The sequence below is a fragment of the Callorhinus ursinus genome, unplaced genomic scaffold (genome assembly GCF_003265705.2).
Source record: "Callorhinus ursinus isolate GAN/ISIS: 27379988/994484 unplaced genomic scaffold, GSC_fseal_2.0 scaffold17, whole genome shotgun sequence".
In the NCBI taxonomy this organism is placed as follows: domain Eukaryota; kingdom Metazoa; phylum Chordata; class Mammalia; order Carnivora; family Otariidae; genus Callorhinus; species Callorhinus ursinus.
This window is the reverse complement of record NW_027397079.1, coordinates 39698434-39712945: the sequence shown is the minus strand read 5'-3', so window position 1 is coordinate 39712945 and position 14512 is coordinate 39698434. Positions and strand designations below refer to the sequence as shown.

Genomic DNA, 14512 nt, shown 5'->3' with positions numbered 1-14512 from the left:
GAGATGTTAGTACTTTTTTTTGATGTTAGTATTTTTCTTTTTTTTTAATTATTTTTGTTGACTTTGATGTAGGGAGGAAAAAGTGGAAGCAAATGCTGTTATCAGCGTCTAGAAAATTGGATTTAAATTTAAAATTGGATTTAACTCCCCCCCACCAAATCTTTAAATATCTGAAGTCTATAGACAATTTGAAAGATAGATCAGTGAATACCTGCCTACCCTTTGCTAATAAATTCACCCACCATTAACATTTTGTTTCATATTCTTTCTCTCATTCACTTAAAAAAAAAGTACAAACATGCATTTTTTGGAGAACTATTTGAAAGGAAGCTGCAGAGGTCATGACCCTTCACTCCTAGTAAATACCTCAGCAAGGACATCTTTTATACATCATCATAATACCATCATCGTATCTAAGACAACTAATGTGAATTTAATATTATCTTATATGTAGTCCATATTTAAATTTCTCCAACTGTAGTAAAAATATCTTCTAGTTCCCTCTCTCCACCCTGATCCAAGATCCAATGAAAATTCTCACATTATCTTTACTAGTATTATCTTTGTCTTTCCCTTTTTTTTTTTTTTTCTAATTTTGACTTTTTCAAGTAGTCTTAGCCATCTTTAAGGATATTCCTTGTTCTGATTATTTCTTCATAATTACATTCAGATTAAATATTTGACAAAAATACATGGGTGACACTGGGTACAATGTGGGTGGTGCTGCTAAGTTTGATGATTTGGTTAAAATGATAACTGCCAGATCTCACCATCAAAAGGTACAATGTCCCTTTTGTGATTAAAAATAAACTCTGAGACTTAAATCTTAAAAGCTACCAATGCTCCAAAAAAAAAAAGAAAGAAAGAAAGAAAGAAAGAAATTAAAGGTAGAAGGTCATAATAAAGATGAGCCAGAAGCATTATATCTGACTATAAAGAATAATAGGTACTGAGGGGCACCTGGGTGGCTCAGTCAGTTAAGTGACCAACTCTTGATTTCAGCTCAGGTCATGAGATCCAGCCCCGCGTTGGGCTCCACACTCTCTCCCTCTCTTTCTATGCCCCTCTTATTCGTGAGCTCTTCCTCTCTTGTGCTCTCTCTCAAAAAAAAATTAATACTGAAATATATAAATATGTAGTACTAATAAAGTATCTGAATTGTTTAAGTGCTTCAAAATATAAGCTGCGTATGTATTGCAATGATAAAAGCATGAGACACTATTTCCTTCATTATGAAAATGCAGGACAATTCTAAGTATCCTTCCCCAAACCATACTTTAAAAAACTAGCCACAATTTAGAAACAAAAGGATAAAGTCATACTTAAATTCTACTATCTACTGATTCTGTCTTAGAAAGTCAAGATGCAGGGCACCTGGGTGGCTCAGTCGGTTAAGTGTCTGCCTTCAGCTCAGGTCATGATCCCAGGGGTCTGGGGATCGAGTCCTGCATCGGGCTTCCTGCTCAGTGGGGAATCTGCTTCTCCCTCTGCCCCTTACCCCAGCTCATGTGTGCTCTCTCTCTCTCTCAAAAATAAATGAAAAATAAATCTTAAAAAAAAAAAAAGTCAAGATGCAGATGACAGGTACTCAAAACTTTCTGGTCTCCTTCACACTCTTAAAATTACTGAAATTATAAAGAACTTTTGTTTATATAAGTTCATCTATCATATTGAGAAATTAAAACAAACACCTAAATACATTGAAAATAACAGTAATAAACCCATTATATTATAGACAACACACAGTTTATAAGAAAATAACTATATTCTAAAACAAAAAGTGAGAAGAGTGGTGATGTTTTACACTTTTACGATTCAAATAATCCAGTTTAATAGAAGACAGCTGGGTTGTCATAGCTATTTCTATATTCATCTGTTGTGATGGCTTTTTGGCTGAAATATATGAAGGAAATCTACCCTTGCAGATAGTTAGGAAAGAGAGGTCTGGAAGACTCTCTGAAAGGGTCTCAGTGAACCTGAAGGGGTCCTCAGACCACATCTTGAATTGCTGATGTAGACCATAGGAGGTGGACGATTTCTAAAGTTTTAGAGAAGACTTAAAAATCATTTTTATTCTTTCCTGTTAAGGCAAGATATTCTATTTCTTACTGCTAAGTCCTTCAATTTTGTGGTTCTGTTTTGTCTGGCCGGACACCAAATTTTTCCTTTTCTTCTTTTCCCTTTCACTATCCAATTGCCAAAGGGCCATTCTTCCTTCCTTTTGGCCTTTTCCTCTCCAAGATGTTTAGAAGACTGTCCCTTTAAATCAGTTTGCCTTTTCAATAAGGCTGTCTCTATAAATCAGGCTCCTGGCCTTTATATTGTGTCTCTTTAAACTCAGTGCCTTTATGTTTTTACGGTGACTGGTCCTTTAAGACCATGTACTTAACTACGAATTTTTTCCCCTGAAGTTTGTAGTCTAATCTTTATTTCTTAAAGATTTTATTTATTTGACAGAGAGAGACACAGTGAGAGAGGAAACACAAGCAGGGAGAGTGGGAGAGGGAGCAGCAGGCTTCCTGCGGAGCAGGGAGCCCGACGCAGGGCTCGATCCCAGGATCACGACCTGAGTTGAAGGCTGACGCTTAATGACTGAGCCACCCAGGCGCCCCATAATCTTTTTTTATTTTAAAAGTAGTTTCAGATTTTGAGTGAATTTAATCTTTCTGGTAATCTCTCCAACTTACCCTCAGGCCCCTTCACTCGTGTTTTTCTGTCTTCCTTCAATTTTTTTTTGTCAGTCTGCCTTCACTTGCTTCAAAGTACCTAGCAGGATAGGGTGGGACAGGTGTGTGGGATGTGTGGCTCATGTTTGTTTCAGTCACAGTTATATTTCGGTTGAGGCATTCTGTTTTCAGGTAATAATGAGCGTGTATTTTTTTTTTTCCTTAAAGATTTATTTATTTATTTAAGGCGGGGGAGGGGGGACAGAGGAAAAGGGAGAGGGAATCCCAAGCAGGCTCCATGCCCAGGGCAGAGCCCAACGTGGGGCTCAATCTCACGACCCTGAGATCATGAACTGAGCTAAAACCAAGAATTGGACACTTTACTTACTGTGCCACCCAGATGCCCCTGAGGGTATAGTATAGATTTGATAGAATTTTTCCTAGACGTGAAGTTATATTTCATGTCATGTGGGAAGATTTGGGGGAAGTTATTATTATTTGGTCTGCAGCTACCCAAAAGTCCTAACACTACATTTTTTTTAAAGATTTTATTTATTTATTTATTTATGAGAGTGAGAGAGAGAGAGAGAGAGAGAGAGAGAGAGAGAGAGAAACAGTATGAGAGGGGAGAGGGTCAGAGGGAGAAGCAGGCTCCCTGCTGAGCCGGGAGCCCAATGCGGGACTCGATCCCAGGACTCTGGGATCATGACCTGAGCCGAAGGCAGTCACTTAACCAACTGAGCCACCCAGGTGCCCCTAACACTACATTTTTAACATTAAAAGATAGTTAACAAATTTTTAAAAATTAGACCTTAGTGAGTGGTCTTTTACCTGAATGTTTCTTCTTGGAGTTGTTCCAGCTGAGTTTGGAGCTGCAGATGCCTTCTTCCTGCAGGACTGTTAGGATCTTCTATAGAATCAGATTGATTAAGTCTTTCCATTAATACCTGATTCTCTGCCAAGAGACTACTTTTCTCCTCTTGCAATGCTGCAACCTGTTAGAATATAGGAAGACAGCAATTATTTCTTCCAATTACACTGGCATCAGCATAATCACTTGTGAATTAGCATTATGAAAGCCTGTTTTAATCAACTTCCACTTAAAACTATTACATTACTTTGGAATACTGCACAGGCAGAGCAATACGTAAGAGTAAGCAAGAGTTTTTTTTTTTTTTAAGGTTTTATTTATTTATTTGAGAGAGAGAATGAGAGACAGAGAACACGAGAGGGAAGAGGGTCAGAGGGAGAAGCAGACCCCCCGCTGAGCAGGGAGCCCGACGCGGGACTCGATCCCGGGACTCCAGGATCATGGCCTGAGCCGAAGGCAGTCGCTCAACCAACTGAGCCACCCAGGCGCCCCAAGAGTTCATTCTTTATATCTGGAAAGATAGTTCACCAAATAAGATACGTAAATGGCAACTAAGCACACAAAAAGATACTCATGATTAATCATTAAGGAAATGCAAATTAAAACCACAATGTTATACCAATACAGTCTTACTAGAATGGCTCAAACAAAAAATATTGGCTATACCGAGTGTTGGGAAAGATGTAGGACTTTCTTTTTTTTTTAAAGTAGGCTCCACGTGGAGCCCAACAGGGCTTGAACTTATGATCCTGAGATCATGCCCTGAGCTGGGATCAAGAGTCAGATGCTTAACCGACTGACACACCCAGGTGCCCCTAAAGATGTAGAACAAATGGAAGTCTCATACATCTCTGGTGAGAATGTAAAATGTTTCAAGCACTTTGGAAAACAGCTTTGCATTTTCCAAAAAAATTAAACATGCAACTACCACATGATCCAGCCAGTATTTACTTACTCAAGAGAAATAAAAGCACAGGCCCACACAAAGACTTATAAAGAATGTTAGGGCAGTTTTGCTTGTGATAGAGAAAAACTAGAAACAACACAAATGTTCATCAACAGGTGAATGGAAAAGTTCTAGTATATTCATACAATAGAATACTATTTGGCAATAGAAAAAGAATTAACTACTGATACTGTCAAAATGAATCAATCACAAAATAATGAAAGGAGTCAGAAAAAAAAGAGTATATACAATGTATGATTCTTTTTATATGCAACTCTTAGAAGATACGAATTAATCTATAGTGAAAATGCAGAGTTGGGGACCAGAGGGGGAATACAAAGAGTCATGAGGAAACATGGAGGTGATGAGTTCATTACATTAATTGTGGTAATGTTTCCACACATTCATACATATGTCAACATGCATCAAAATTGTATACCTTAAATATGAAGTTTATTATATATTAATTACAGCTCAATAAAGCTGTAAAAACAAAAGTTAAGTGCCGTTTCTAATTCTCACTTGCCATTGCCCACTTTCTCTTGAACTCATTCTAGTTGGGCTACTGGCCCTACCATTCCACAGAAGAACGCATTAGGATCACTACTGACACTTCCATGTCACTGTGAATAATCAACATATGACACAATCGATCACACCCTCCTCCCTGAAGCAGTTTCTTCACTTGGCTGCCAGGACACCTTACTCTTTTGGTTTCTGTACCAACCTACCAGGCTTCTCTTTCTCCTCAGTCAATTCCTCTTGATTTCCCTGCCATTAGAGTGCCCTATAGCTTTCCTTCTCTAGACAGTGAAGAAACTGCTTAGCTCTATAATTTGGCAAGGGCCAAATTTTTTAACAATTCTATTTTTAATTTACTTAGTGTTTGATTTCTGATTTTAGCACCTTTACTAATTTCACTGAGGGTACTAAATAGATTAATAAGATTAATCTCTGCTACTATCCCAGATTTCTCCACTTCCTCTAGGACTACTTTCCTATTTATCTTTCTCTTTTTCTCTTTTGAAATGCAGATTTTCCTTAATGAAGTAGTCAAAGCAAGGGTAACTGTAAGCTATGCATTCATGAGCTTCACATTAGGGCTTATCTATAAAAAGCTGGCCTTTATGTAAATTGAGTATCCACTATGGATATTGGCAAACCCTACAAATGAGGGCTTTAAAAAAACCTCCCCCCACCCCTTCCTAAAGCTAGCACAGATATCCCTCCTTTCTTTTCTTGTGTCCTTATACCATTTTCATTCATTTATTGTAAATTTAGTGGGGATGCAGGAAGGAAAGAAAATTAATATATTTGATGAGTCTACTATCTTTAACCAAGAATCTGTTTCCCTCTTTTTTTTTAATTAGGATTGCATGATAGCCAAACTATACTGTATGGTAGTACACAGTACATTTGGTGTTGCTTATAGTGGTGCATTTCAAATAGGTGGTACACAGAAAAGATCTCTTACCTGCATATCCAGTTCATGGCATCTTTGAGCAATTTCTTCTTTTGCTGACAAAGCTTCATTTAGTTCCTCTGTAGTTTTCTTCAACTAGTTAGAAACAAAGAGATGCAATAAACATTTCAATATGAAGCAGCAACAATTAATAATTACATAGGCACAATAAAGAATTAAAATACTTTCATTTCTTTCTGAGGGGCAGGGAGAAATCGAGAACTCTTCTGAAGAGTCAAAAGCAGCCATTTCTAACTTTGAACCTTCTGGTCCTAAGTCTTGTCTTTTCGGTACTCTGAATCTGGTTCTTTCCTCTTATCAAGTTTTCTTACACTTTCCTATCTGGGCTACATGATTCTTGGTAATGTTGATTCTGTAATAACTGAGAAATTTTCCCTTGATAACATATGTATGTGCTAGAGGATGAGGGTTTCAATTGTTGAAATATATAGCTAAAAGTATTTCAACACAAGTTCTTCAGTCATTAAACCTTTATGTTAATTTATATAACACAGTTTTAAAAATATTGTTATTATTCTGATTCTCAACACAAGTCAAACATTACTGAGTTGTGTCCCATAAACCCTAAGTTAGCAACACATGAACAAATTAAAATTGATAATTTACAAAAAAGAAAAAAATTGATATAAAAATTATAACAGCTTTTCCTTTCATGTGACCAAACCTCTGTGTAATATAGATACAAAAAAAAAAAAATCATACAAGGCAACAACTTTAATATCTAATATCACAAAGTAAGGGAAGCAAATTACAACTCAGGTTAAAATTGTATCATGTCCAAAGATTTTCCTACAAAACATTTAGAAACCACTGGGAAGCAATACGAGAGGATAACACAAAGATTACTGTTCAACCTTTGAACAATGTCCCAGGACAGATGGAATATAGAAACTGACAATTTAAGTTGCAGTATTTTATCAGAAAGCAGTAATTAAAATTACAAAATAACTTTTTGGTTAAAATCGCAAGAATAGGGGCGCCTGGGTGGCTCAGTCGTTAAGCGTCTACCTTTGGCTCACGTCATGATCCCAGGATCCTGGGATCGAGCATCGGGCTCCCTGCTCAGTGGGAAGCCTGCTTCTCCCTCTCCCACTCCCCCTGCTTGTATTCCCTCTCGCTGTCTCTCTGTCAAATAAATAAATAAAATCTTAAAAAAACAAAAAACACAAGAATATACTGCAGAGTTCCTTTAAAAATACAGTAGGTTCCTTAGTACATTTAAATATCTACTGACTGTTCAATCCTTCACAAAGATGAAGGGTGGAGGAGACATATGCAAAGGAAGACGCATGTGAAATAAAAGGTATTTTGTAAATCGTAAGATTAAAATGCACGCCACTTTCCAGGAATGCATCTGTTGTGTTAAATGTGGCATATAGAAAGATATCACCAATGGAAAAAGAAAAATCACGACTAGAAAACACGAATTACAATGACTTAAAGTTAATTTATTTTAAAGTGGGTCATGCAATAATATTTTAACTACAAATTATAAATTTAATTACAAATGTGTAATATCCACTAGTAAAGTAGCTTAAGTCTTGAATTTAAGTAAAAAACAAATAATTAAACCAATATATTCTACAAGCAAATTCAACTGAAACATTCTTTTCATTAATATCTGAAGTTTATTCTTTTCAATCTCTAAATGGATAAAAACAATGCAAAATTAGATACCTGGCGATCAAGGTCAACATAGGCATCGTTTCCAGCAGAGACAGGAGATTCCTTACTCATCAACTGAAATTAAGATTTAAATTAAGATTATAACTCTGAGGCAAAAATGACATCATATAAAATATACTGAGACAACATGAACACCCGGCCACCACAGAATTATAAAAATTAAAATGAAAACACAAATGTAAAAGGTACATTGTCCTATACAGTCAAAGTTTTCAGTCTGAAATTTCATCCCAGGATAATGTCTTTATTTAAAATTACAGGTCTAAATTCTGGTGCTCATTTTCACCGTAAGCCCAGTTGTAAGAATTAAGACAAATTTTTAAGTTTAAAAAGTGGCTGGGGTGCCTGGATGGCTCAGTCGTTAAGCATCTACCTTCGGCTCAGGTCATGATCCCAGGGTCCTGGGATCGAGCCCTGCATCTGGCTCCCTGCTCGGCAGGAAGCCTGCTTTTCCCTCTCCCACTCCCCCTGTTTGTGTTCCTGCTCTCCCTATCTGTCAAATAAAGAAATAAAATCTTTAAAAAAAAGTGGCTAAATGTTTTAAAACTGACTTTTCAGTAAAAAACAGCAACACTTCAGTAACTCTATCTAAAGAATAAATATGGGCAACATCAATATTAGCCAAAATGAACTGGCTGATGTTTATAACACACACACACACACATCCATGTCTTAGCCTCTCTCACCCTTGTGTTGCAGAGAGAGGATCCATAACATGTGAGGGTTTGGGGGAGAAGGGAATAAAATTCTGATTGTGACAAATATCAGGGGCAGACTCAAATGGTCCCAATTTTCTATTGTTTCTTATGTTCTGTCTGAAGGACAAAAGAAAGGGATACAATTAGAAATGTGGGGATGCACTGTTGAGAGATCTTGTAATTTCAGCCTTCAGGGCCACTCTGAGAGAACTGAAATGTTATGGGGCACCTGGGTGGCTCAGTCGTTAAGCATCTGCCTTCGGCTCAGGTCACGGTCCCAGGGTCCTGGGATGGAGCCCCGCATCGGGCTCCCTGCTCGGTGGGAAGCCTGCTTCTCCCTCTCCCACTCTCCCTGCTTGTGTTCCCTCTCTCGCTGTGTCTTTCTGTCAAATAAATAAATAAAATCTTAAAAAAAAAAAAAGAACTGAAATGTTATGTTCAGCTGTACTTTTTTCTCCTTATCAGTGGTTCTCAAAGTGAAGTTCTCAAACCATCAGTGTTGCTTGGAAACTCTCCAGAAATGCAAATTACTGAGTCCCAGTCCAGATGTACTGACTCAGAAACTGTGGGGTTAGGGCTCAGCAACATATTTAATAAAGTCCTCCAGGTCTCTGATACATACTGAAATTTGAGAATTACTGCTCTATATTAATGGGATGAGAAGATTTCAAAGTCCCTCAGCATAATTAGGAAAAAAAAAATCTCAGTAAGAGTAAAAAAAATACTGGCTTCAATGTTTATAACTTTCTTTCTTTTTTTTTAAATTATTTTTTATTTGACAGAGAGAGACACAGTGAAAGAGGGAACACAAGCAGGGGGAGTGGGAGAGGGAGAAGCAGGCTTCCCGCTGGGCAGGGAGCCCAATGTGGGGCTTGATCCCAGGACCCTGGGGCCATGACCCGAGCCGAAGGTAGACACTTAATGACTGAGCCACCCAGGCGCCCCTGTTTACGCTTTTCTTGTGACAATATTAATCTTAAGATTTTTTTTTAAGACTTCTTCCAACTGAAAAAATAATCCCATTGTAACAAATATACAATTCATAAAAATATAAAAAGAAAAAAATGATTATTCTACCATCTACAAACAATCACCTTTATAATTCTGAAATATTTAAGAAAGTACCATCCACGGGTGTGGCACACACAGGTGAAGTGAGAAAGACAAGCATATTGTAGTGTGATAAAGGCTCTGACGGCTCAGAGAGACAGTATCTAATCAGAGGCAGGTGGCAGAAGGACTAGGAGTATTTTCTCCCAGTCTTTTTCCTTTTCCCACTGTTACAGATAAGTCCTCATCACAACATAGTAACAACTCTGAATAAAAACCTAGGTGTCCTACACTCTGAATATAACCTTTTCTCAACCCTGGTCTCTCATTCAATTACGTTTAGTTATGTGCTCCTCAATTTGAGGTTTCCAAGCCCTTTATCTCCCTCCTTTCTCCTGGCCTTCTAGTGAGAACCCATCATTCTGATATTCACTTTCTTCTTTACTCTCCTTAGACTTTATAGTAAACATTATTGTTTTTGCCTGCTCACATTTACTCCTCCTTCTTCTGCTAACATCATCATCTTATTTTTGGGAATTTCCCTCCCCTGCTTTAGCTTCCAGGGTTCATCATTTGTTTAACCAACTACCTTCTACTTTCTAGCCTAGATTTTTCAGTTTTTTATGTTGATGACCTTTGTCAATATCTCAATTTTCTTATCCTCCATTCCTTCGTCCTGGCAAAATCTCAGTCTAAGATCAATCCACCCACCTATCTTTTCTGGCCATACACCAGACTGCTAAGTACTGAGAGTGAAAAACCAAAATTTAAATCATAAAACACTATTAATATATAGTTTCCAATTTCAATTGGGCCTTTAAAGTTGCCCCAAAAGTACAGTTGTTTCCCTACTCAGCAGTCTCTTTATTCCTTTTAGAGATCACTCCCTAGTCAGCAGTCTCTTTATTCCTTTTAGAGATTATTCTAAACCTTTCCTACTTCTCAAACCTCTGCCCTCTTCATCAGAAAACCTTGTCTGCAAATAAGAATTTCCCATGTCTTAATCCATAAAATTGGCAAGGCTCATGCCCATCTTTTCCTTTTTCAATCTTGTTTTAACAAAAGTGCTATTCTTCCCATTGAAGGCTAATCTCTCCACTTGTGCTCCCTGACCCAATCTCTTCTCAGCTTTTTTAGTAGGATGGCTATTATAAAAAGGATGGGCAGAGGTGCCTAGGTGGTGCAGTTGGTTGAGTGTCTGACTCTTGGTTCCTCAGCTCAGGTTGTGATGTCAGGGTCATGGGACTGAGCCCCACATCAGGCTCCACATTCAGCACAGTCTACTCTCTTCCCTCTTCCCCTCCTGCCTGTGTGTTCTCTAAAATAAATGAATGGATCTTTAAAAAAAAAAAAAAAAAAAAGACACTAACAAGGGAAGGGTTGGCAAAGAGGTGGAGAAAACAGAATCCTAGTGCACTGCTGGTAGGAATGTAAAGTGCTGCAGGATCTGCTGAAAACAAGTTGGGGCTTCCTCAAAAAGTTAAACATAGAATTACCATATGACCGAGAAATTCAATTTCAATATGCCCAAAAGAATTAATAGCAGCTGTTTAAAAACAAAACAAAACAAAACAAAACAACCCATATATTTGGCTATTCACAATAGCCAAAAGTAGGAACAAGCCAAATGTCCCTCAACTGATGAATAAACAAAATGTTGCACATCCATACCATGGATTTTTCAGCCATAAAAAGAAACAAGTATTGATAAATGCTACAAAATAACCTTGAAAATATTATGCTAAATGAACAAAAAGATAGACACAAAAGGCCACATATCGTATGATTCCATTTTTATGAAATATCCAGAATAGGGAAATTCATACAGACAGAAAGCAGATTACTGGTTGCCATGGGCTGGAGCGAGGAGGAAATGAGAACAGCCTGTGTAGTGGGTGTACAGGGTTACCTTTTGTGGTGATGGAAAAAGTGCTGGGACAAAATAGTGATAATGTTTGCACAACATTATGAACATACTAAATGTCACTAATGGCAAATTTTTGTTATGTGTATTTTACTACAGTAAATGTCAGTAAAGAAATATAAAATAGAATGTCCTTAAAAAAAAAAAAAAAGGCTACCATTTTACAGAAGCCCTTCTCACTTCCATTATTTTATTCAGCTACCCCCCTTTTCCCCCTAGGTCCAGTCAGTCACCAAGCCTATTGATTTAAGCTCCTATAATTTTCAAATCTGTCTACCTGTCTCCGCCCTGACTGCCATAACCTAGTTCAGGTTTCTATCATTCTTCGCTGGATAATTACCACTCTCTTAACTGCTCTCCCTTTTTCTAGCCCAGTTTTCCTCCAAACCATTTTTCTCTTCATATGGATTTTCTTAAATATAGACTTTAATGTATTTTCTCCTTAAAATCTATCCACTGATTTCCAAAATTCCAACTCCCTAATGAAACTGCTCAATATCCTAATGACTTTAGGTCTCTTGTCTAATTTCTAAGCACTTCCTACCTTACTGTGTTTACTATAGGCATTCTTCTTTCAGTACATCCAACATTCCATGTAGGTCTTTCTCTTGCCTCCTGGACTTTAGAACAATTTTTTGCCCTTTCCTTACCTCATCTCATCCTTCCATGCTCAGTCAAGATGCCACCTTCTCTGAGAAGCCTTCCCTTAAGTCCCCAAAATGACTTAGCTACTCTTTTGAGGTACCCCTAATATTTTTCCCATTATCGTACTCTTCATTTTGAATGTTTTGAATGTATGTGAATTGCTTGGTTAGCCATTTCTCCAATGAGATTTAGACTTTGTGGAGGCAAGAGACCATGTCTGTCTTTTTCATAATTATATCCTGAATGCCTACTACAGCTCCTGGTGCATATTAGGTGCTTGATGGTATGTTCTAAATGAACAAAAGGAATATGCACATAAAAGACATATAATCTATTCTTAAAATCTAACTGTATGTACAACTTAATATATTGCTTTGTTTGCTTGACATTTTAACCTTTTTAAGATTTTATTTATTTATTTGATAGAGAGAAGCAGGTTCCCCACCAAGCAGGGAGCCTGATGTGGGGCTCGATCCCACGACACTGGGATCATGACCTGAGCCCAAAGCAGACGCTTAACCAACTGAGCCACCCAGATGCTCCTCACTTGACATTTTAACTGTTTTCCCTTTGTCATAAGATACTTTATTCTTTTTTTAAAAGATTGATTTATTTTAGAGACTAAGAATGTGTGTGTATGGGGGGAGGCGCAAAGGGAGAGGGAGTCTTAAGCAGACTCCACACTGAGCACAGAGCCTCCACAGGGGGTGGGGGGAGACTTTGGTTTTGTCTGAGGTCGTGTCTCAGGACACTGAGATCACAGCCTGAGACAAAACCAAGAGTCAGATGCTCAACTGACTGTGCCAGCCAGGAGCCCCATAAGATAATTTTTTAAAAACAAGTTAGTATCAGCTGTAAAACATCCCATGAGATGGAGGTACCCTAATTTAAACACTTGCTTCCCAGTGGAGGCACACTGTTGTCATATTTCTATTAATATATAACAGTTTGGAGGTGCCTAGCTGGCTCAGTCGGAAGAGCATGTGATTTTTTTTTTAAGGATTTTATTTATTTGAGAGAGAGAGAATGAGAGATAGAGCGCACGAGAGGGAAGAGGGTCAGAGGGAGAAGCAGACTTCCCGCTGAGCATGGAGCCCGATGCGGGACTCGATCCCGGGACTCCAGGATCATGACCTGAGCCGAAGGCAGTCGCTTAACCAACTGAGCCACCCAGGTGCCCGAGCATGTGATTCTTGATCTTGGGGTTGTGAATTCAAGCCCCACACTGGGTCTAGTAGAGATTAACTTAAATAAACTTTAAAAAAGTTATATAAAATAGTTTGATAAACACTGTTGTGCCCAATCTTGGTCTGATTTTCTAAATAATTCCTTGGGCTAGATTCACAGAATTAAAAATCACTTGGTCATAGGTTTTAATTTTAAAAATATTCTGGATTATAATTACAAACCTGTAATTATAGAAAAATTGACAAATACAGAAAAGAGCACAGAACATCCAACCATTTGGAGATGGTTAACATTTTGTCATTTTCACTCATCTTAATTTCTCTTTTTAACAGAAATGGGATTATATTGCTCATGTGCTCTGTTTCCCTAATAAGCCTTACCCATATTGTTATATATTTTTCAAAAATATACTTTAACGTTACCTAATATGCCAATATATTATTCTACTGTAATTTATTTATCTGTGCCCCAATTGCTGGGCAGTTAGATTATTTCTAATGTTTCAGTACTAGAAATAATGCTGAAATAAACAATCTGGAGGCAATATAGCATAATGGTTCTGGGTGTGGGCTCTGAACTCAGACGGCTTAAACCTGAGTTCTAATACTGCCACTACTTCTTGTGTGAACTTGAGGTTACTCACATTGTCTATGCTTCAGTTTCCCCTTTTATAAAATGGGGACAATAACAGCATATACCTCAAAATATTACAATTAATTTTTCATTTTTTAAAATTTTGGTAAAATATATAGAACATACAATTTGCCATTTTAACAATTTTAAGTCTACATTTTAGTAGCATTAATTATAATGGTAGTGAATTTTAAATGAGTTAATAGACATAATGTGTTTAGTAAGTACCAATACTATCTAGCACACAGTAGGTTCAAGATAAATGTCTGCTATCACTATTACTATTATGTATCTCTGTATTTCAGATCTCCTTAGGATAAATTCCTAAAAACAGAATTACAGAATCAATTATAGTAAGGCAGAACTGTTAGTGGCCCCTTATTCTTTTTCCTATTTTTGCTTAGTAACAGACTCCTCATATTTTGGCTGGCTTTGTGACTACCTGGAATAAAGACCACATTTCCCATGGTTTCCCTGTGTGGCTATGTGAGTAATATCTGGCTAACACAAATGAGAATTGCTGAAAGTTTATTTAGAGGAAGTGGATAAGTCTTCCTTCAGTCCTTCCTGACGGCTGGAAATAGAACGTGGTAGCTGGAACTTGAGAAGCCACAGCTGAACCACTAAGTGGGAAACATGTATTAAGGATGGCAGACAATAAGAAAGAAGAAAGCTGGGTCCCTGATGACTACAGAGCAGAATCCAGGACCACTTAAGAGCAA

General features: G+C 37.6%; 1 protein-coding gene across 5 annotated transcripts in view; it reads right to left on the bottom strand.

Moving 5' to 3' along the window:
* The window catches only part of HOOK3 (hook microtubule tethering protein 3), a 104279-nt gene that overhangs the window by 52461 nt on the left and 37306 nt on the right, over nt 1–14512 (bottom strand). For all 5 annotated transcript variants that reach the window (XM_073902581.1, XM_073902578.1, XM_025886216.2 and 2 more), the window contains 3 exons: nt 7644–7706; nt 5958–6041; nt 3498–3661 (listed from right to left, as the gene is read on the bottom strand). In XM_073902581.1, the coding sequence (XP_073758682.1) occupies nt 3498–3661; nt 5958–6041; nt 7644–7706 (311 nt within the window). The remainder of the gene's footprint in view (nt 1–3497; nt 3662–5957; nt 6042–7643; nt 7707–14512) is intronic.